The sequence below is a fragment of the Pelodiscus sinensis genome, chromosome 29, assembly GCF_052426305.1.
Source record: "Pelodiscus sinensis isolate ZL-2025 chromosome 29, ASM5242630v1, whole genome shotgun sequence".
Lineage (NCBI taxonomy): Eukaryota > Metazoa > Chordata > Testudines > Trionychidae > Pelodiscus > Pelodiscus sinensis.
The window spans coordinates 11320753-11343129 of NC_143080.1; the positions used below are offsets into that span (position 1 = coordinate 11320753).

The following is a 22377-nucleotide window of genomic DNA, read 5'->3' on the forward strand; positions in this document are numbered from 1 at the left end:
CGTGGGGAAGGAATGGGGAATGAGGGGAATGAAGCAGGGGCGGTGAGGAGGTGGGGGAAGAGGCCATGGGGAAGGAATGGGGAGTGAGGGGAATGAAGGAGGGGGGATGAGGAGGTGGGGGAAGAGGCCATGGGGAAGGAATGGGGAGTGAGGGGAATGAAGCAGGGGCGGTGAGGAGGTGGGGGAAGAGGCCGTGGGGAAGGAATGGGGAGTGAGGGGAATGAAGGAGGGGGGATGAGGAGGTGGGGGAAGAGGCCATGGGGAAGGAATGGGGAGTGAGGGGAATGAAGCAGGGGCGGTGAGGAGGTGGGGGAAGAGGCCGTGGGGAAGGAATGGGGAATGAGGGGAATGAAGCAGGGGCGGTGAGGAGGTGGGGGAAGAGGCCATGGGGAAGGAATGGGGAGTGAGGGGAATGAAGGAGGGGGGATGAGGAGGTGGGGGAAGAGGCCATGGGGAAGGAATGGTGAGTGAGGGGAATGAAGGAGGGGGGATGAGGAGGTGGGGGAAGAGGCCATGGGGAAGGAATGGGGAGTGAGGGGAATGAAGGAGGGGCGGTGAGGAGGTGGGGGAAGAGGCCATGGGGAAGGAATGGGGAGTGAGGGGAATGAAGGAGGGGCGGTGAGGAGGTGGGGGAAGAGGCCATGGGGAAGGAATGGGGAGTGAGGGGAATGAAGGAGGGGCGGTAAGGAGGTGGGGGAAGAGGCCATGGGGAAGGAATGGGGAGTGAGGGGAATGAAGGAGGGGCGGTGAGGAGGTGGGGGAAGAGGCCATGGGGAAGGAATGGGGAGTGAGGGGAATGAAGGAGGGGCGGTGTGGAGGTGGGGGAAGAGGCCATGGGGAAGGAATGGGGAGTGAGGGGAATGAAGCAGGGGCGGTGAGGAGGTGGGGGAAGAGGCCGTGGGGAAGGAATGGGGAATGAGGGGAATGAAGCAGGGGCGGTGAGGAGGTGGGGGAAGAGGCCATGGGGAAGGAATGGGGAGTGAGGGGAATGAAGGAGGGGGGATGAGGAGGTGGGGGAAGAGGCCATGGGGAAGGAATGGGGAGTGAGGGGAATGAAGCAGGGGCGGTGAGGAGGTGGGGGAAGAGGCCGTGGGGAAGGAATGGGGAGTGAGGGGAATGAAGGAGGGGGGATGAGGAGGTGGGGGAAGAGGCCATGGGGAAGGAATGGGGAGTGAGGGGAATGAAGCAGGGGCGGTGAGGAGGTGGGGGAAGAGGCCGTGGGGAAGGAATGGGGAATGAGGGGAATGAAGCAGGGGCGGTGAGGAGGTGGGGGAAGAGGCCATGGGGAAGGAATGGGGAGTGAGGGGAATGAAGGAGGGGGGATGAGGAGGTGGGGGAAGAGGCCATGGGGAAGGAATGGTGAGTGAGGGGAATGAAGGAGGGGGGATGAGGAGGTGGGGGAAGAGGCCATGGGGAAGGAATGGGGAGTGAGGGGAATGAAGGAGGGGCGGTGAGGAGGTGGGGGAAGAGGCCATGGGGAAGGAATGGGGAGTGAGGGGAATGAAGGAGGGGCGGTGAGGAGGTGGGGGAAGAGGCCATGGGGAAGGAATGGGGAGTGAGGGGAATGAAGGAGGGGCGGTAAGGAGGTGGGGGAAGAGGCCATGGGGAAGGAATGGGGAGTGAGGGGAATGAAGGAGGGGCGGTGAGGAGGTGGGGGAAGAGGCCATGGGGAAGGAATGGGGAGTGAGGGGAATGAAGGAGGGGCGGTGTGGAGGTGGGGGAAGAGGCCATGGGGAAGGAATGGGGAGTGAGGGGAATGAAGGAGGGGCGGTAAGGAGGTGGGGGAAGAGGCCATGGGGAAGGAATGGGGAGTGACGGGAATGAGGAGAGGAGGGTGAGAAGAAAAGGGGATGAGGCATCGCTGGGTTGGTGGGGGGGACAGGAGTATGACAGGCTGTGTCTGCTCAGCAGCAGCTGGGGCTCTCCGGTTCAGCAGGCCCATCTAACCCTCCCCCCCACAAGCCCTGCTCCCTTAAACCTGGACTCATCCAACAAACTCCCCACACCCCCAGCCCACTGAGCCCCAGAAAGTTGCACCTGGACCCCCTTCCCACTTCCTCAGCACCTGGACCCCAGACCACACCCCACCTCTCATCGACTCCTCGCCTGAGCTCAACCAGAGTCCCATTGCCCCTAAACCCGAACCCCCTCTCTGGGCCCCGTGCACCCAGATCTCTCACTGAGCCCCCCACACCCAGACTGTCCCACACCCGGATCCCCCCTACAATAACCCCTTCACACTTGTCTCATGCTGGGCTGAGCCTGCCCCGCCACTCCTGGTAGGCCTAGCAGAGAGGAGCAGGGCCAGGGCCAGCCCTTACACTGTGTTACTGTCAGGTGAGGGCTCACTGCCGAGTTCCTGTACTGGGGGAAGTTGGGGTTTCAGGTGATCTCCCCACCTTAATGCAGCCTGTGCTCCCCTTTGCTAGCAATGTGAAGATGAGGGGTTTTCTTAATGGCCTTCCTGTCACAGACTTCCAGTGTGACAGTGAACCCATCATTTAACGCTTGGTCTCAAGGGGAGTTTTTCCACAGATTAAAAAAACCCACCAGTGGATAAGGAATTTAATTATCCTGTGCCTCAGTTTCTCCATCTGAAAAAAGGGATAATAATAACACTTGTCTGCCTCACAGGTGCCTGTGTAAATTCATTGGTTTTAGTTGGGTGTTTTGATGTCATCAGATGGAAAGTGCTAAGAAGTGCAATTTTGCAAAGCGTTTTTTACAATCTGAAAATCTTTCTACATTATTCGTGGATTACAGGGGACTTCCGATTGGGACTTTATGGGATGACTCCTCCTCCCCTTGTGTGATGCTGGAGCAATTTGCCCAAATGTAGGGGTGTTAATTAGGTACCTTCTGCATGTCTGGCACATGCTCCATTTTGTTGAGAAAGAAATTGCAGACAAGTGGAGGGTTTTTTTCCCAAAAATAACTTGCTGGGGTTCAGGGATTTGGCTGGAAGGGGACTAGCACGCAGTGAGCAGAGACACAGGATCCGCAGGGAAGAGAGGAGGGAGACGGTGGAAAGGGGGAGGGGCCTGGGCTGGGAAGGGGTGGGGCCTGGGCTGGGAAGCTATTGACTCCCGAAGTGGAAGCTTCACCAACCGCCCGTGGTGCCTGCAATCGGTAGTGTGCTGCTGAGAACGAGAGGCCCTTATGGCTGAGAGAGCTTGGAGCATTTGCACTTTCCTTTTCTCTGTGGAAAGATGTGAGAATTCCTAAAAACAGGGGGCAGTCCAGCTTTCTACACTGGCATGCTTTTCCGCAAATGCTTTTAACGGAAAAGTTTTTTTGCATTTGCGGAAAAGAGCATCTAGATTGGCACGGATGCTTTTCCGCAAAAGCACTTTTTGTGGAAAAGCGTCCGTGCCAATCTAGACGTGCTTTTGTGCAAAAAAGCCCCGATCGCCATTTTCGCAATTGGGGCTTTTTTGCGCAAAACAAATCTGAGCTGTCTACACTGGCCCTTTTGTGCAAAAGCTTTTGCACAAAAGGACTTTTACCCGAACGGGAGCAGCATAGTATTTCCGCAAGAAGCACTGATTTCTTACATGAGATCATCAGTGTTCTTGTGGAAATTCAAGCGGCCAGTGTAGACAGCTGGCAAGTTTTTCCACAAAAGCAGCTGCTTTTGTGGAAAAACTTGCCAGTCTAGACACAGCCTCTGTGTAAAACCAAGCTGTAGTAAAGCAGGAACTCAACCCCAGTTCTTTAGAGGCCTCGGTGAGTGTTGTAACCCCAGTGCCATCCTTCCTCTCTCTGGAGGCTGGCATTGATGCCCTCCAGTGCTGCACTTAAAGGCATTCAGCAGCATTAACCCCATTTTACAGACAGGGAAACTGAGTCTTTTTTCTAAACCATCCTTTTCTGGGGAGCCATGCCTGTGGAAGCACTCAGAGTGAATGGCACTCTAGAAAGGGGACAGATTAGGGGGCAAGACTCAGTGTTCCCCATCTGTAAAATGGAGAGATTGCTGCTGAACTCCTTTGTCAAGTGCTGTGAAACCTATGAAAGGAAAGGACTATATAGCAGCAAGGGACAATGATGTTCATCACATGTGACAGGAGTTGCCATGTTGCTTGGAACTACTGGAAGCACTGCCGTGGCCTCCTGGTCCCCACGCGCCATTCTGCTGAGCTGCAATATTTTGGTCTCATTTTGGGTATTGGGCTTAGTGTGCGGGTGCTGGTGGCCTGCACAACGCAGGAGCTCTGACTAGATGATCTGTTGCTCCCTTCTAGCTTTAAAGTCTCAGACTCTGCATCTGTGACAGGCTGTGGCTAGCGCTAGCCACGTGTCAGAGCATGGAGGCCCATGGTTTTCACAAAGGGGATGGATGTGCTAGTGAATGTAGATCTGGTGTTTCTGTTCTCATTGTCTCCTCAAGAACAAGGAAACTGTTGATGTAATCAAAAGGTGGCAAATTCAAAACAGGCCAAAGGAAATATTTTTTCGTATAAGGGGATTAGCCTGTGGAACTCACTCCCACAGGACGCTCTTGAGGCCAAAATCTTAGCATAATCCAAAAGAGGCCTCGGCATTTACATGATAACACAGTTACTCACATTATCCCCTTTAATGCTAGCAGTAGCAGGGAACTGATATTAGACCTCATGGTCCAAGGTTAAAACCAATTACTGACTATTAGATACCCTAATGCTGGGGCACATCTACCCATTGTAGGCTTTTTTGCATCTTCCCCTGAAGTATCTGCCAGAGGCAGGGTACTAGACTCTGCAGGCCTGAGCCAGTTGGGCACTGTTCCCATAGGGTACCCCGCATGGAGTGGCTGGGTTCCCTTCAGACCCCTGCAGCAGCCAGCAGGCGACCTGAAGCCTCTGCTGTCCCTGCCTTCGGCACTGTGAGAACAGGGAGCAGCCCCACTATTCCCGGGTTCACACGCAAGTGCCTTTGCCCACCGCATATGAAACTGAAGTTGCTTGGTGCCCATGAATGGGGTTTTCCATTTGCCCTGCTGCCCTGTTGTACCCAGGTGTGTTTGCAACTGACTCCCCCTGTCCCTCCCTCCAGGGTCAGGGCTGCTGGTGCTGCTGCTCCCTTCCTGTCCCCCCCCCCCGCCCCGTCAGACCCACGTGCCTTACTTGTGGTGTTGTATCGGACGCCGTAGAAGTATTCGGGGCAAGGGCGGGCCACCAGCTGCCCCGCGGCGCTCCGGGGCCAGCATGTACCGATCAAGTCTATTGATGCGTTGCACTGGAGACCTGGGAGAGAGGGGGGAGAGGATTAACAGAACCCCCAAAGTTAACTGCATGGAGCTCCCACCAGCAGCACCCTTGGTGAACAGAGCAAGGGGCTATAGTGGGCCTGGGGATTTGTTGCTGGTGGGACATGTGAACTACTCACAGTATCCTATTCCCATCCCCATCCCCGGCTGCATACCACTTCCCATTCCAGCTGCTTGCTGCACCCCATGCCCAGAGGCCTTGTGTCCCATTAGCCCCTCACAGCACACAGGAGGATTTCTTCCTCTGGAGCAGTTGTTGGTTATGTTTGGAGATGTCTGGAAAACAGTGTGTGTGCATGCACACAAATACCAAAATATTTCAATTAGGCAAGTGTGCTGCAATTGCCTCATGGGAGTTGTAGTTCACTTTCTTCATGTTCCCATTCTCCTCTATAAGGCACATGCCTTGCTCAGACTACGTTTCCTATGATGCAACATGGTCAACCCACTCATAAAAGGAGACAGTGGTGTCTTGGGAGTCTCTGGCTGTGGTGCATCATGGGAGATGTAGTCCAGGCATGAAACCTGGCTCTTGAAAGATAATGAATACATAAGGTATCTGAATTACAAACTCCCACAAGGCACTGTGGAAACATACTCAAATAAAGATCTTTTGGGTTTTTTTAATCCCCACAAAATTTTCAAGGAAGGCAGATAATTTTCATGACAAATTTTGTTTAGTTGAAAAAGCCATTTTTTTTGTTGAAAAGGAGTTTTGATGATTTTTTTTGACCAGCTGTGGTTGCTGCTCCTGTTATAAAACCCATTCTGAAAATGTGGCCAAGAACAGAATGGGCCAAGGAACTTGAAGCTGAGCCCTGGTGGAAGGTCTCTGTGCTCTACAGCCTCCAGGTCCATGGAATAAGCAAAAAGAAAATCATTTATACATTGAAAGAATAACAAGGTGTCCACCTATGGCATGGAGGATCCTTTCGGTTGTGGGGTTACCATGTTCACAGCCTCCCTTGCCACCTTGATTGTATTAATAGTTTGTTCCAGGTGATTTAGTGTTCAAGTTCAGGTAGGGCAAGTGGGCAGCTGCATGGTTAACAGGCAGTTATACAGTTATATTAATTCATTTGATGCCAGTAGTTGTTCTATAACCCAGCCCACCAGCTCACGGCACGCATGGAAAGAATCAGCAGGTCTGGCTTCTCTTGGACCCGCCTCTCCAGTCCCCCCACGGGGTCCTATTCAGTTTTTGCAAGCACTGCATCATCGAGCAGAACCGGTAGAGCAAGAGAGGCACAATTTGGCTCCTGATGGTTTGGGCACATTCATTGGCTGGAGTCCATTCAAAGCATCCAGGATCAATCATGTGTCTTTTGTTGCTCAAAATAATCCTGCCCCCATCGTGCTATGTGCGTAACACTTCCTGCGTGAAAAGATTTTCGGTGCAAGGCAGATGGAATAATTCAACATCAAATTTTAAGGGTGGCTTCAAGTCTGACCTCTTTTTCTGGGTGTGAGTTTAATGCTCAGTAACTGTGGGATTATACAGGAAATCAGTTCTGTCAGGGCCATGGCTAATACGGCTAATGAAGGCAGAGTGTGTTAAGTTAGCTTTATTGAGGCCAGATTGCGGAGTTATTTATATATATTTTTTAACATAGTACAGGATGTTCTGTTGCAAAATATGTCTTTGTTACATCTGAGGATTAGATGCAAAACCGATTTCTCTGTGTCATGTCAACATAATTCAGTAATTAACATCCTGCAGCAGACTTTGCAATAGACCTTGAAAGGTGTTTGCGTAGTTTAGGGCAAAGCACTTATGGATATTGAAGAGACACTGGGCTGACATGAGTGGTTCCATTCTTTTCTAACTTGCTTTCAGTAGCGCCACATCTCAAGTACTATGAGCATGAATCTGAGCTCAGTTATCTCAATTCTGTATAGGATTTAAGAACAGCCAATGGTCCCTCTAGCCCAGCATCCTTTCTGCTGACAGTGGCCAATGCCCGGTGCCCCAGAGGGAATGAAAAGAACAGGAAATACTTTTGCTGATGTAAGATCAGAAGAGACTCAAGTGTATCTTGGTAGCTGAAGTGCATTGTGGGTGAGCCATGGATGCAACTGGAGATTTTACCACTCGTACTCATGTACCTCAGAGACTCATAGACTCATAGACTTTAAGGTCAGAAGGGACCATTATGATCATCTAGTCTGACCCCCTGCACAGTGCAGGCCACAGAATCTCACCCACCCCTCTTAGAATAATCCTCTCACCTATGTCTCAGATATGGAAGCCTTCAAATACTTTGAAGGCCCCAACATGCAGAGAGTCCTTCAGCTGTGATCTGTGCCCAATGCTACAGAGGAAGGCGAAAAACCGCCAGGGCCTCTGCCAATCTACCCTGGAGGAAAATTCCTTCCTGACCCCAAATATGGCGATCAGCTAAACCCTGAGCATGTGGGCAAGACTCACCAGCCAGACACCCAGAAAGTTCCCTATAGCAATTCCTATCATCCCTCCATTGACCTACCTACACTTCTCTCACACTACATGTAAATAAAGCTGCCTCTCCCCCCGAAAAAATTGACCCAAACTTAAATTGTTGACAAAATACAAATTTTTGTGAGAAAAAAAAATCGGTTTTCATTAAAAACCTAAAAAATGGACTCTGCTGGTTTTCTATTTGTTGCTGAAAACCCAGAAAGCTAAAAAATCAGCAAAAATGTTGATTTTCCAAAAAAATTATTGCAGACAAAAATAATCCCCCAGTCCTGCTACATAGGAATTGTAAAAGTGTTCAGTGTTTTGGGAACAATTCCATATTTTTCAGTGGCAAGATGTTTTTAATTGTTACTCTGCTTTTGTGAATGTTTACATTGCTATAGCAACCGTAGGATACTCATTCCTTAGGAAATAATCATGGTGGTAATTTTGAGTTGCCATGTGATCTTGAGTAGATCCCATGTAACCACACTGTGCCTCAGTTTCCCGATAGTAAAACGGGAAACTTGCCTGCATGACTGAGCTAGGAGGTGTGAGATTTGCATGATGCAGCACAGAAAAATGAGAAATCACTGGCCACTGAACAATGCAGAATATCTGTGGAGGGTAAACAGGCTGACCTGAATAACTAAAGGTTTATACTGCTTGACATTGACTCCCGGCATAATAATGGAATGGCTGATATGGTGCTCTACCAATAAAGAGTGAAAGGAGGATGGAAATATAATTAATATCAGCCAACATAGTTTTCATGGAATTTAGATCTTGTCAGACAGACTTGCTATTGTTCTGTGAGAAGGTTCCAAGCGTGGTTGATAAAGGCAGCTGTGTTGATATAATACACTTACATTTCCAGAAGGCGTTTGACAAGGTACCTCACGACTTTCTGATTCAGGAATTAGCACTACACAAAATGAATGTGGGCCCAGATGAAATGAATTAAAAACTGACAGATCTCAGCGGAGGATTATCAACGAGCAGGAGTTCCGGCTGGCTCTGCCAGACTGGGCCAGACCGTGTAAGCTCAGACCATCTCCCCTCTCTTTCCTACCATTTAACATCTCCCCACCTTCTCTATATGGAGCATAGGTATTTATATGGCTCCTTGCCTTAGGCAATATGTGGGAGGCATGAGGGGTCAAGGGACCCACCCTGATTTCCACTTGGCCTGCCAGGGTTGGGGGTAGGTGGGAGAGGAGATCTGTCTTTCTCCTTCTGCACTTGCCTCCAGCATGCTTGGTCCCTGCCTCAGGGCCTGGGCGGGGGCAGAGTGGTCCCCTCTGCCACCTCTCCAGCTGGGTTCCTCCTGAGTCAGCCACCAGGTGTGACCCAGCATCAGCCACGTGGGATATAGCTTTGTCCTGCTCCCCACCCAGTCCGGCTGCCAGGGAGAGGCCGAACATGCTCCTATTACAACCACCCCACCCTGCCCCAAACCGTCCCCCCTCCAGGGCCTGGTACACCCAGCAGCCGCTCGCTTAGCATGGCCAAGGGCTGTCACAAGTGACCACCCTGCTGTGACTTATGGGCGGGGAGCCTGTGGGAGGCTGCTACTCCCAGATTGCTATACCCCTCTCCCAACTGCAGGGAGCCCAGCAGGGGGTGTGTGCCGTACACACACGCCCACCAAAAGGTGCTGTGGAAGAAGTGTTCAGAGGCGGAGAAGCGCACCAGTTTATAGTTTCATAATGCAGGTGCCACTCAAAGTCTTGGGAGACCTGGGTTCTAAATCCTGCTCCACCTGGTTTCTCTGTGACCTTGGGCCTGATACATCCTCTCTGAAACTCTATTCCCCATCTGAACACTGGGGCTGTGTCTACACTGGCATGAATTTCCGGAACTGCTTAAAACGGAATACTATTCCGTTTTCAGTTTTTTTGGAAAAGGAGCGTCTACATTGGCAGGCTGCTTTTCCGGAAAAGCCCTTTTTCCGGAAAAGCGTCTGTGGCCAATGTAGACGCGCTTTTCCGGAAAAGAGCCCCGATCGCCATTTTCGCGATCGGGGCTTTTTTCCGGAAAAGACTACTGGGCTGTCTACACTGGCCCTTTTCCGGAACAGTGTTCTGGAATAAGGACTTATGCCCGAGCGGGAGCAGAATAGTTTTTCCGGAATAGCGGCTGATTTTGTACAGTAGAGCATCGTTGCTTTTCCGGAAATTCAAGGGCCAGTGTAGACAGCTCGCAGCTTATTCCGGAAAAGCGGCTGATTTTCCGGAATAAGTGGCCCAGTGTAGACACAGCCTGGGGGTAACAGCCCTGCCTTGCCTCCCAGGGGGCTCTGGAGGCTAAATACATTTAAGAGGCTGGAATGCCTTGAAAAGGAGATTGTGGTGGTGCTCTTATTGTGAGACAGGGTGAATGAGAAATGCTGGATTGATTTTCTCAAGCCCAGTCATTACTTTGTGTATCTCCAACAGGTTCTCCCCTTATAGGGAAAAAGCAATGCCAGTATAAGCACTTCACAGTAGGGGAGTTGAACTGCACTAAATAAGCCTGTGAAAGAGGCACAATTTTTGTGTTCAGGAAAGTTCTTATTCATCTGCTTTCTACACTAAATGGTTCACTCTCTCTTGGCTAGAATTTTTTCCAGACTTCTAATCGTTTTCATCACCCGTCTCTGAAATCCCAATTTAGTTCCTTGGCTTGGAATGTCTATCTCCGCGTGAAAGATGTGCGAGACTGAAAGGGAAAGAAATGCTGATGTTGTTAATTTGACCTTTATGAATTGAAATTCTAGCAGCACCCCCAGGGAATCATGCATGACTGAGAAAGCAAGTGCATGGGAAGAGATTGCCTTAATGTAACATGATCAGGGGCTAAGTGATGGCTAGGCCAACATTTTTGATCGAAATGGTTTTTTAATGAAATGCTTTTCGAATAATATGAAAGTGTCTGTAAAAAAATCCATATTATCTCAACTGGTCCAAGTTTTTGACGAAACACAAATTTTGTTTGGGTTTAAAGGAAACTTTTTGTTGGTTTTTGGCTTTGTTACTTTTATACAAAAAGCAAGGTAAAACATGTGCGATGTGTGGGTTTTTTTTCTGCAATGTTTGTTCTGATTTCTATTGGATTCAAATCAAAACAGATTTTTGGGTTTAAAAAAAAAATCTATTTGCAAAGCTTGCTGAAATCCTGGCCATCCCTGGCACAAAAGCTGCAGTGGGAACTCTAGCACCAGCCATGGTGCTGAGTCCTTTGAAATCTTGCGCTGAGCATTTCTGAAAATGTGGTCCCTGAAGCCCAAGGACCATGCAGGCTGGCTGAGAGCGGTACATGCCCCATCTCCCTAATGTGCGTGCATACTGGTCCCCTGCACTGACAGCTGAGGCTGGGGAGTACCTCTGTTGAGCCTATGCTGTTTGATTTACTAAGTGAAGGAGCTGGGAGGTTTGATTCTTGTCTTAGCCCTAATTTTCACGTGGGTAACAGCAGGTAGAATTGGGATTGTGAGGTCATGGGTTGTGGGCCTCCGAGGAAACGCAAGAAGATGGTTTTGATGGCAGCACCTTGCACCTGGAGCTGGGCAAACATTTTCATGCAAAACTTTTCTGGAAGCAAAAAAGGCAGAATCGGCAACACAGAAACATTTTGCAGGTTTGGGCTGGTTTTGCTGAATCGTTTCAATAGAAAACCACAACCAAAGCGTTCTGAAAAAAATCAAAATTTTTCAGTGTTTCAGTTCCACGAGCCTTTTTGTTTCAAAATTTCCTTCAATTTCATTTGGAAAGTTTTAAAACAGTCACAACAAACAGAATGTTTTGACTTTGCTAAAATGAAATGTTTTGTTTAGCCCAAAATGAATTTACTTTCCGACATTTCCATTTGCCAAAAAATTCAAACAAATTCACTTTGGGTTCAGCTCAAAACACACAGGCTGTGTCTAGACTGGCCAGTTTTTCCAGAAAATCAGCCACTTTTCCGGAAAAACTTGCCAGCTGTCTACACTGGCCGCTTGAATTTCCGCAAAAGCACTGACTTCCTACTGTAAGAAATCAGTGCTTCTTGCGGAAATACTATGCTGCTCCGGTTCGGGCAAAAATCCCTTTTGTGCAAAACTTTTGCGCAAAAGGGCCAGTGTAGACAGCTCAGATTTGTTTTGCGCAAAAAAGCCCCGATCACGAAAATGGTAATCGGGACTTTTTTGCGCAAAAGTGCGTCTAGATTGGCCACGGACGCTTTTCCGCAAAAAAGCGGATGCTTTTCCGCCAATCTAGACGCTCTTTTCCGCAAATGCTTTTAACAGAAAACTTTTCTGTTAAAAGCATTTCCGGAAAATCATGCCAGTCTAGACGTAGCCACGATGTTTATATCCATATTTAAACAGCTCCACTCACAGGCTTTTTCACGTGATGTGTGGAATTCTCTATATAGCTGCTATGAATCAGAGGGGGTAACTTGTGTTTAAAGAGCATCCCAGGTCCACGCTCTGTCAGGCAGCTTCCATTCCTCTGCATAAACCTCAGGGTGAGCATGTAAGATTAAAGTCTTATACTGAGTGGCCACAGAAACATTTTAGGCTTTACTGGACTCTAAACAGCTCAGTCAACCCAGCCATGTTGTTCTGGGGTGTGAAAAAACACACACAGGGGAGAGGCATACTTAACCCCACCTAACCCCTGGAATTGAGAGCACTAGGCTGATGGAAGAATTCTTAATGTAGCTACAGCCTCTTGGAGAGGCGGATTATGTATGCTCCTAGGAGATCCACCTCCTCCTCCCCCCGGACACATTACAAGGGTGTAGCTGCCAGTGTTCCCTCTAAGGGTACATCTACACTGAAAGCTTATTTCGGAAAAAGCTCTTATGGAAGATAGCTTCCGGAAGAGCTTATTTCGAAATAGAGCGTCCATACAACACGGAAGCCTAAAAATGAGTCTGAGGCAGGCTCCCCTAATGTGGACGTGCTATCTCAATTTAGAGCCCCACGAGGCACTGGGGAGGAATAACCCTGGGGAGGAGCTATTTTGACATAGCAGCAGAGGAGTGTCCACTCACACCCTCTTCCGAAAGAGTTTTTTCGGAAGAGGCCATATTCCTTGTGGAATGAGATTTACCAATGTCGGAAAAAGCCCTCTGTTATTTCGATTTTCTTTTGAAATAACGCAATCGCTGTGGGGACACTAGTATTGTTTTTCAGGAATAATGGCCGTTATTCCGGAAAAACGGTGCAGTGTGGATGCATCCTAAGCTGCGGGGCAGCCCAACTTCACAGGTGATTAATTAGCCCCACCCAGTCAGAGGCTCAGGGCTCCCTGCACAGGGTGGGGCTGATTAATCACCTGTGAAGCTGGGCTGCTGCACCACTTAGAGGGAACCCTGACAGATGCCTATATGGGGCCATAAGTTGGCTTAACTATGTTGCTCAGAAGTGTCGCATTTTATAGCCCTGAAAAATGCAGATGGGTCTATCCAATATTTCTGTGCAGGGCAGCCCTTAGTAGCGAAAGCCTTCTCCGGCCTCCATGTCCATCCCCGATGGAGAACAGGCCCGCCGACAGAAGAGGGGAGGGGGAAGGGAAGGGTCAGGGCAAAGGAGACAATTTCCCTCGGGCCCACGGTGGCTGTCGGCCCCGCCGATGGAGAATATTGCGGACATTTCAAACGGCTTCCAGTTCTACAGATGTATTATTATTACCCTCCAGGATGCTGTACCACCTTGGAGCCCAATTATCAGCCAGGGTCACGTTGTGCTAGGCACTGTACAAATATGGAGCAACCAAGCCTGAAGCGTTTACATTCTAAGACAGGGCTACTCAACTTTGAAAGCCCCAGGGGCCACACTGATATTCACAGCACGTGCTGAGGCTGCAACGTAAGTGTGGTTGCATACACATGCAAATATATGCAAATAGCTTCTTTCACACTGATGGGCATGAATACAAAGATTAAGGCGAGACTACACAATATGCAGGCCCCATTTATGTCAGTTCTCCTGATATTAATAAAATGCAACATTTACCCAATTTCCACCCATATGACAGCACTTTTAATGAGCAATGACAGTCCAGGAATTTAACCACTAAAATGCATATCAACAGAAGACCATTATACTGACTCCTTTTTTGTTTTGGCTTCACAACACTCCAGGAATGTAACTACTAAAACATATATCAACCCAAACCACACTGCAAACCCAAACTGCACCGCAGGCGGCCCACGGGCCATGTGTTGGGTAGCCCTGTTCTAAGAGGAACTAGACAGACTATTATTAGAGTCTGTCAAAAAATGTTCACTGAGAAAGTTACCTGTCAAGTTTCCTGGTTAAAAACCATATTTTTCTGCAGTAAGCTCTACAAACAGTATTTCCAGTGAGGACACATACCCCGAGGATTGTGTGACGCTCACATGCTAACATGACTGGGGCCAGATTAGGCCTGTAGATATACTTCCTGGCTGCGTCTAGACTGGCAAGTTTTTCTGCAAAAGCAGGTGCTTTTGCGGAAAAACTTGCCAGTTGTCTACACTGGCCACTTGAATTTGCACAAGAACATTGACGATCTAATGTAAGATTGTCAGTGTTCTTGCGCAAATACTATGCTGCTCCTGCTCAGGAAAAAGCCCTCTTGCACAAATGCTTTTGCGCAAGAGGGCCAGTGTAGACAGCTAAAAACTGTTTTGTGCAAAAAAAGCCCCAATGGCGAAAATGGCGATCGGGGCTTTCTTGCGCAAAACCGCATCTAGATTGGCACGGACGCTTTTCTGCAAAAAGTGCTTTTGTGCAAAAGCGTCTGTGCCAATCAAGATGCTCTTTTCTGCAAATGCCTTTAACGGAAAAACGTTTCCATTAAAAGCATTTGCGGAAAATCATGCCAGTCTAGACCAGTGGTCCCCAACACGGTGCCCAGGGGTCCCCAACACGGGGCATTTGTGTGCGCCCGCCAAGTGCTCGGGGCTGGCCTGGCCCGGGGCACATGGCGCACAGTGAGCGCAGGGCCCGGGAGCACTGCGGATTGACCGCCCGCACTCTGGGCACGCGGTGCATGTGGGGAGCGCCGGCCCCGGGCGCGCAGAGCTTTGGGGGGGGGCACCAGGCCCGGGCACATGGCACTTGGAGGGGGGGGCGCACGGCGCTTGGGGGGGGCGGCTCCAGCCCCGGGCACACGGCCCTTGGAGGGGGCACCGGCCCCGGGCACGCGGCTATGGGGGGGGGGGGCCCGCCCTCTGGCGCTCGGCGGACAAACGGCCACGCCCCCTGGCACACGGCAACCTTAAATGGTTGGGGACCACTGGTCTAGACGTAGCCCCTGTGGTAAGATAAATGCCTGCAACATAAGCCCAGGGATCCCAGGTCTAGTATGAGGCCTAAGGCCTAGGATCAATGATCAAGATGCTAATATAAAAGCAAAGTTAAGCTGTTAGTAAGAAGCAGGCTTTGCTAACAGAATCTGTCACAAAGAGGGCTAATGGTGCCAGGCACAGGCTATAAACAGATTCCAGAGGGAAACATCTTGGTACCAACACCCTCCTCTCTCCCCCCCCCCCTCCACTCACACACAGATAACAGGAACATACCGCTGCAGGCTCAGGATGGTCTAAACTGATAGATAGTGATCGAATTCCCATGTACAAGATACTAGGTATGTCAGAGGGCAGCCACCAGATATGCTGGGAGTGAGTGATGTGTAACTTACTTGTACCTGTGTATAAAAACGTACCTCAAGGGAGTTGTCTTCGTCTGACCTCAGCGGCTGTGGTGAGCCCATGCTACTGACTGACTCAAGTCTATTGTTAGACGACATGAAGACATCTGATCCTGTGAAGCTATTACTGTGCTTCTTTCACAACAAACCTGCCCTGGTGCCGTCAGTCCTTGTCTGAGTTTGTGGTCTTTGGGGGGCTCTCTAAGACTATGTCTACCCAGCAGCGTTATTTCGGAATAACAAAATGCGTGTCTACAAAGCAAGCAAATAATGTTGAGCTAGAGGACGTCTTACTCCGACTCCTGAACCCTCATTTCACTTGGAGTAAGGGAGCCGAAGGAAGAGCGCTCTTCCTCTGACTTTCTGCTGTGCAGACCGTGCCAAAATCCGACTTTTTTGACTGCAGCTACACAATTGGCGGGACTGACATTGTGTAGCTTAATTCGACTTCAGCCCTGCAGCGTAGACATGCTGTGGTGGGTATTTGCACAAACCAGCAGGACATGGAGAAGCACATGCATGTAGCCAAACGGGTATCATCACTGACGGAACAAGAAACCTAAAAGGACACCACACCAGCGATGCCAGACAACCACACATCCCTGGAGGTCCAGTCTCTGTTCTCCCTTGGGGTACGTCTAGACTACAAGCCTCTTTCGAAAGAGAGTGTCTAGACTGCAACCTCTTCTTTCGAAAAAGTGAGCCGTTTTTTCGAAAGAGAGCACCCAGGCAGTCTGGATGCTCTCTTTTGAAAACGCCCTGTTTGCATTCAAGAACGACTTTTTTCGAAAGAGCACTTTCAAAAAAAGGCGTTCTTCCTCGTGAAATGAGGAGTACCACTGTCGAAAGAAAAGCTGCATTCTTTCGATTTAATTTCAAAAGAACGTGGCTGTAGTCTAGACGCAGGTGAAGTTTTTTCGAAAAAAGGCTACTTTTTTCGAAAAAAACGTGCAGTCTAGACACAGCCTTGGCGTCTCCCATTTCTGACTTTCCCCCGTTCCATTGCATGTGGCGATGGGCTCTTGAGGGCCTCCAGCCAACCCTCTTTGCCCCATGCCAACCAACTGCCCATAAAGGTGACTCCGTGGCAGCGGCATCATTTCAGAAAACCGGGGCAGGTGTCAGCCGAGAACAATAATGACATGCACTGGAATGTGACTTTGCAAAGTGCGTGTGTGTGCCGGGGGAGTGGAGTCTGAGGTTTTGGGGCGGAAGGCGCACGGCAAGCGGCACCTCTGCCCTGTGGCTGTCCAGGGGGCAGCCCTGCATTTAGCATCTCGGCAGTGCCCAGCATCAAGGCTCAAGTGGCGTCCGCCCTGCGAAGAGGGTCCGTCCAAACGACCCCTCTCGGTGCAATTGCTACAAGAAGCCGTGGAGAGCTCTACGCATGGTTCCACTCGAGTGGCTGCTGGAAAAGCAGCGCCCCGTCATTGGAAAGAGGCTTTTCAAAGGGCAGCGCTTTCCCCCAATAAAGTCTGGGCTGAAGAGGTTCCACCGGCGCATTCAGACCAGGGGGTGGCGCCAGGGATGAGAATGCTCTGGAGCCAGGCTCTGTTCTGAGCACAGCGCCTGACTTGTCTCATTGCAAATCGCTCACCTCTAAGAACCCAGCTGCGGGGTGCTTCCCCAGGGAGAGCAAATCCCAGGAGTTACTATAGAGAACTTTCTGGGTGTCTGGCTGGTGAGTCTTGCCCACATGCTCAGGGTTTAGCTAATCGCCATATTTGGGGTCAGGAAGGAATTTTCCTCCAGGGTAGATTGGCAGAGGCCCTGGAGGTTTTTCGCCTTCCTCTGTAGCATGGGGCGCAGATCTCAGCTGGAGGATTCTCTGCATCTTGGGGTCTTCAAAGTATTTGAAGGCTTCAATATCTTTGATATAGGTGAGAGGATTATTCTAAGAGGGGTGGGTGAGATTCTGTGGCCTGCACTGTGCAGGGGGTCAGACTAGATGATCATAATGGTCCCTTCTGACCTTAAAGTCTATGAGTCTATAAATGGGGGATCAAGCCCCCTTCCATCACATCCAGCCCAGCGTCATTCGAGGTTTCCAGGCGGGTGGCCGTGCATTCGAAGGCAGACGCTTTCCCAACCCGCTGACATTTTATTTGATTGTTGTTTATGTTAACGACCACTAAGCCTCCACAATATATGTGTGTGTGTGTGTGCGCGCGCGCGTTGGGTCTGCAGAGATGTTTTCAGAGGGCCCTTGTCTCTTCTATTGCTGCTGAAGCCAGACAACTGGGATTCTTTTATGCTCATTCATTGAGCACCCCAGAGTGCCGAGTGCCTGAACCTGCATAGGAGAGATGGACCCAGCCCTGCGGAGCTGGCAATCTGAGCTACACACAGCAGTTCAGGTTCAGATCACCCGGAGGATGCCAGTTTATATTCCTAGTCGGGCAGAGCTCACACAGCATGGGAAAACCAGCCATGTTTCAACACAGAATAAGACACTTTAGCTAAGAATCGTCAACCCCAGCCTTCCCCCTACAGCTGGCCGTGCTCACATGATACTAGATTGGACACAACTTGCCCGCCTAGACCAGGTGCAAGATCGGCCTTAAACCCAACTAATTAAAGCACATTCACTAATGGGTTTTCAGACACAATTCGTTTTCCCAGACCAGACAAATATCCCAGAGAGCTCCTCACTGAATCGCAGGGCTGGGCATTCCTCACCCTGGCTGGGGAGCGCAGGGGCAGACAAGCTGTGCACTTTGCTCCCACTCCCTGACAGGGAGGCTATGTCTACACTACAGAGTTTTGGTGGAAAAACGGCTGGTTTTCCGCAAAAACGTGCAGTGTCCACACCTCAAGTGCATTTTTGCGCAAGAGAATCGAAAGAACAGAAGGGCTTTTACGCAATTGCTATTCCTCTTTCATGAGGAAAAACACCTTTTTGCGAGTGTTCTTTCACAAAAAGGTGTGTGTGGACGGGGAAGGGGGTTGTTTGCGCAAAAAGAGGAAAGAGGAAAAAGCACAGGTGCTCCGGTGGCCGTTCTGTGCATAGCAATCAGAGCTTACTTTCACGAGTCTCCATGCAGTCTGGACGCTCTCTTTCACAAAAGTGCATCGTTTTTTCGATGCGCTTTTGCAGTGTGGATGTGCTCTTGCACAAGAAGTTTTTGCGGAAGATCTCTTCCGACAAAAGCTTCTTGCACAAAAACCCTGCAGTCTAGACGTAGCCGGAGAGGAAGGGGAAGAGCAAGCAGCCCAGGTACGAATCTGGGGAACGGGGGCTTTGTCCCCCCGCATTTACCACCCTATACACACACACACACACACACACACACACACACACACACACACATACACACACACACCATTCCCTGCTCTGAGCCCACCCAGCAAATATGCAAATAGAATAGAATAGAATATGGATAGGCTGTTCCACCTTAATTCAACCCCTTAAGTGTATGACTGTAATGACTTTACAAATACTAATTAGCACCAGTAATTACTTAGCACTAATTCCCGCAGTCCTGTGGAGTATGGAGTGTAAGTGTAGGGCCACCATCCCTGTTCCCTGTAGCAGAGAGGGGCTAGAGAGTGGCTCTCCGAACCCCGCTGGAGTGAAAGGTGGCAGCTGTTCAGCCTCATGCAGCAAAGCTCCACAAAGAGGAAGGGAGGTCAAGCTTCCATGTGTCTGGTAATTTAATGGGTAGCAGGTTTAAAACAAATAAAAGAAAGTTCTTCTTCACACAGTGTGTAGTCAACCTGTGGAACTCCTTGCCACAGGAGGCTGTGAAGGCTAGGACTATAATAGAGTTTAAAGAGAAGCTAGATAATTTCATGGAGGTTAGGTCCATAAAAGGCTATTAGCCAGGGGATAAAATGGTGTCCTTGGCCTCTGTTTGTCAGAAGCTGGAGAGGGATGGCAGGAGACAAATCGCTTGTTCATTGTCTTCGGTCAACCCTCTCTGGGGTACCTGGTGCTGGCCACTGTTGGCAGACAGGATACTGGGCTAGATGGACCTTAGGTCTGACCCAGTACGGCCGTTCTTATGTTCTTATGTTCTGGTGGTGCCAGGGCACTGGTGCCAGCGAGCCCCTCCCGAGTAGCTCCGGGGTAAGTGATGGGAAGAGCCGGCGTGTAGGGCAGAAGAATCACAAATCTAAGCGAAGCTAGTGGGGGAGGCGCAGAGGAATCGCCACATTGGCTGGGACACCAACATTCACCCCTCAGCTCCTACGGGCTCTGCAGTGGAGGTTTCACACCTCATCTGAGAGGAGGCGCCACCATCAATGTGGGTCCCACTGGCACTACCTCAAGGGGCGTTTGCCACCTCACCTCATCAGCAAGGTTTCTTGGGCCTGCCTGCCTTCCCTTGTGTGCCGCTCTGGAGGGAGCGCGACTCCCACCCTTGCAGTGCCCCTGCAGAATGAATATTAAAATGCACCCGACCCTCAGGGCTTGCCCCACGCTTCAGCTTGTCTGGGTGCAGAGCTCTGGCCTGGGCCCCCCTCTCTGGGCAGCACCCATGGCCCGCTCGGTAATTCTCTTTGAACCACTCCCAGCAAGAGGGCCTGAAGCGGCGGCTTGAGACCTGAAGCCAAACTCCACTCTCTGGCTCTTCCCACAGACACAAGGCAGAACTGCAGCGTCTCACGGCTTCGCTCAGGGGATGCGCCCCCTGATCAGACACTGCAGGGGCCTGGCCAGTCTTAGCTGGATGGGCAAGGACTCAGAATTCAATTGCTCTGGAACTGGGACTCTTATCTCTGCTGAGCCGGATCCAGGACACCCAGAAACGGCTTGTTGGTGTGTTTGCCTTACACGCTGGCGTTTGTGTTTCACAATCATTTTCACACACGCTCCCCATGGAGGAGCAGGAATCGCAGGGAGACCAGCACTGCAGATGCGTGTAGGTCACTAAATGTGTACAGCCACCTTTACAAATCCACCCCTGGGATTAACCCTGATCCGTCCCTCCAGCTACATTCAGCCTGCTCTCCCCGACGTGCTGCCCTTGCTCACCCTTTTACTGCCATCTTGGGGTCTGACTCACGGCCCCAGCCCCGAGAGTCATAGGATTAGGGACACAATCTGCTCTCCTCTTCCTAGGGGGCAAAAGCTTGAAAACGGGAGACCGGAGAGCTGTAAACCCAGAAGGCAAACGCAACAAACTTCACCGTTATTATTTGAAAACCATCTTATGATTTTAAGTGAATCTAGGGATTTCGACAGCCTGAGCTGTGAATACTTGGAGTTGGCATCATATGCCTAGGAAAGCAAATTCCCCATTGCTGCTGCTTTGCTGGAACGCTGCTTTCAGAGGCGGGATGATCCAGTGATTATGCCATGAGCGTAGGACTTGGGAACCGTGTGGAGTCAGGACATTGCTCCGCTACAGACTTTTCCTATGACCTAGGGCAAGTCACTTAACTTCGGTGTGTCTCATCTCTGTGCTTTGAGCTGGGCATGGAATCCCAGTTGGAGGAGACATTCCCATGCTAGGTCTGGTCAATCTGATGTGCTAAAAACAGAATGTAGCCACATCGGTACCCATCTGAGATGTGAATTATATACATGGTGCAGCTAGCCACTCCCACTGCTGTAAGCTACAGACCTAGTGCTTTGACAGGCACATGCTGGGCTACCCTCTATTTTTAGTGCTGCCTTTTGATCAGAGCTAGCATGGGTATGTCTCCTCCAGCTGGGAATCACACTCATGTATAGACACACTCGAAACCCAGGAGAACAGACCTGCCTTGCTGTAAGCTTGGGAGCATAAATGCATCGAGTGCTGTAATAATGGGTAAGAACCTGAGAGAGAAAACCTCTTTCCAAATGTTTTTTGATGAGAAAAGTGATTTTGCTGTGAAATGCCAGGCAGCCCAGTGGACACGGTGCTAAATGGCGTGTGGCTCTAGAGGCTAATCAGCCTCGTGTTATTAGCACATGCCATTGCCCGAGCATTGCACAGACATCCGTTAATTGTGTCTCACAGCCTTACTGTGCCGCACATTAGCTTCGTTATAAAACTCCTCAGTTAAAATTACCCTGAACCAAAAGGTTTCATAAATTCCCCTGCAGCTGTGTAAAAATCCGGCCCAAGGGAGCTCTGCTGACTCACGTGACATTGAAACGCACACAGAGAAAAACGGTCTCAGTGGAAATCTATTTAGCTAGTTAGGGATGAGAGGGGATGAATCCACTTATCCTGATCGAAACCACCCAGACCCTGGATTCTGCTCCTGGTTATAGCAGGAGAAATCCCGAAATCAAGGGAACCGTCCTACAGGGGAGCTGATTTGGCTGTGTCTTGGGGCTTGTCTATCCAGAGATGCCTAAGAACATAAGAACGGCCAGACTAGATCAGACCAACAGTCCATCCAGCCCAGTGTCCTGTCTGTGGACATTGGCCAATGCCACATGCCCCAGAGGGAGGAAACACAACAGGGAATCCTCATGTGATCCCTCCCCTGTCACCCACCTCCAGAGAAACAGAGGCGAGGGACACCATTCCTACCTATTCTGGCTAATAGCCATTGATGGACCTAACCTCCATTAATCTATCTAGCTCTTTTTTGAACCCTGTTAAAGTCCTAGCCTTCACCACATCCTCTGGCAAGGAGTTCCACAGGTTGACTGTGCACTGAGTATAGAAAAGGTAAGCAGTTCATGCTGATGTAATCCCATTTAAACAGGGCTATGCTAATGCATGCTGGCACCTTTTTGTTTGTTCCCACTGGTGCACTTAGCGTGCCACACGTTCAGTGCGTTGCAGTTCTCACCCCTTCAGTCTGGACTGCAGCGTCATATAGACGAGGCCTTAAATAAGTGTCACTCCTGCTGACCCCAGCTGGAATTGTGTACGTGGACCTGAGGCCAGAACGGAGCCCCGCTGTTAACATCACAGCAGCTGCCCTGCGAGGTTCTCTACATTGGATTTATAAAAAGACAGTGGGGTTTAAAGGAGTCTTGGATGAAAAAAGACAATAAGCTTTTCTTATTACCATGTTACAGATCTGGGAGTTTGCTGTCTGTGTTGCCCCTGTGGCCATTCAGATTGTCAGGGAGGCAG

The 22377-nt window shown here is 50.1% G+C and overlaps 1 protein-coding gene across 1 annotated transcript in view; it reads right to left on the reverse strand.

Annotated features, from left to right (window-relative positions):
* LOC102445239 (corticotropin-releasing hormone receptor 1) overlaps positions 1–22377 on the reverse strand; it is a 112925-nt gene that overhangs the window by 58688 nt on the left and 31860 nt on the right. Inside the window, exon 3 of the mRNA XM_075911382.2 lies at positions 5106–5225. Within this exon, the coding sequence (XP_075767497.1) occupies positions 5106–5225 (120 nt within the window). The remainder of the gene's footprint in view (positions 1–5105; positions 5226–22377) is intronic.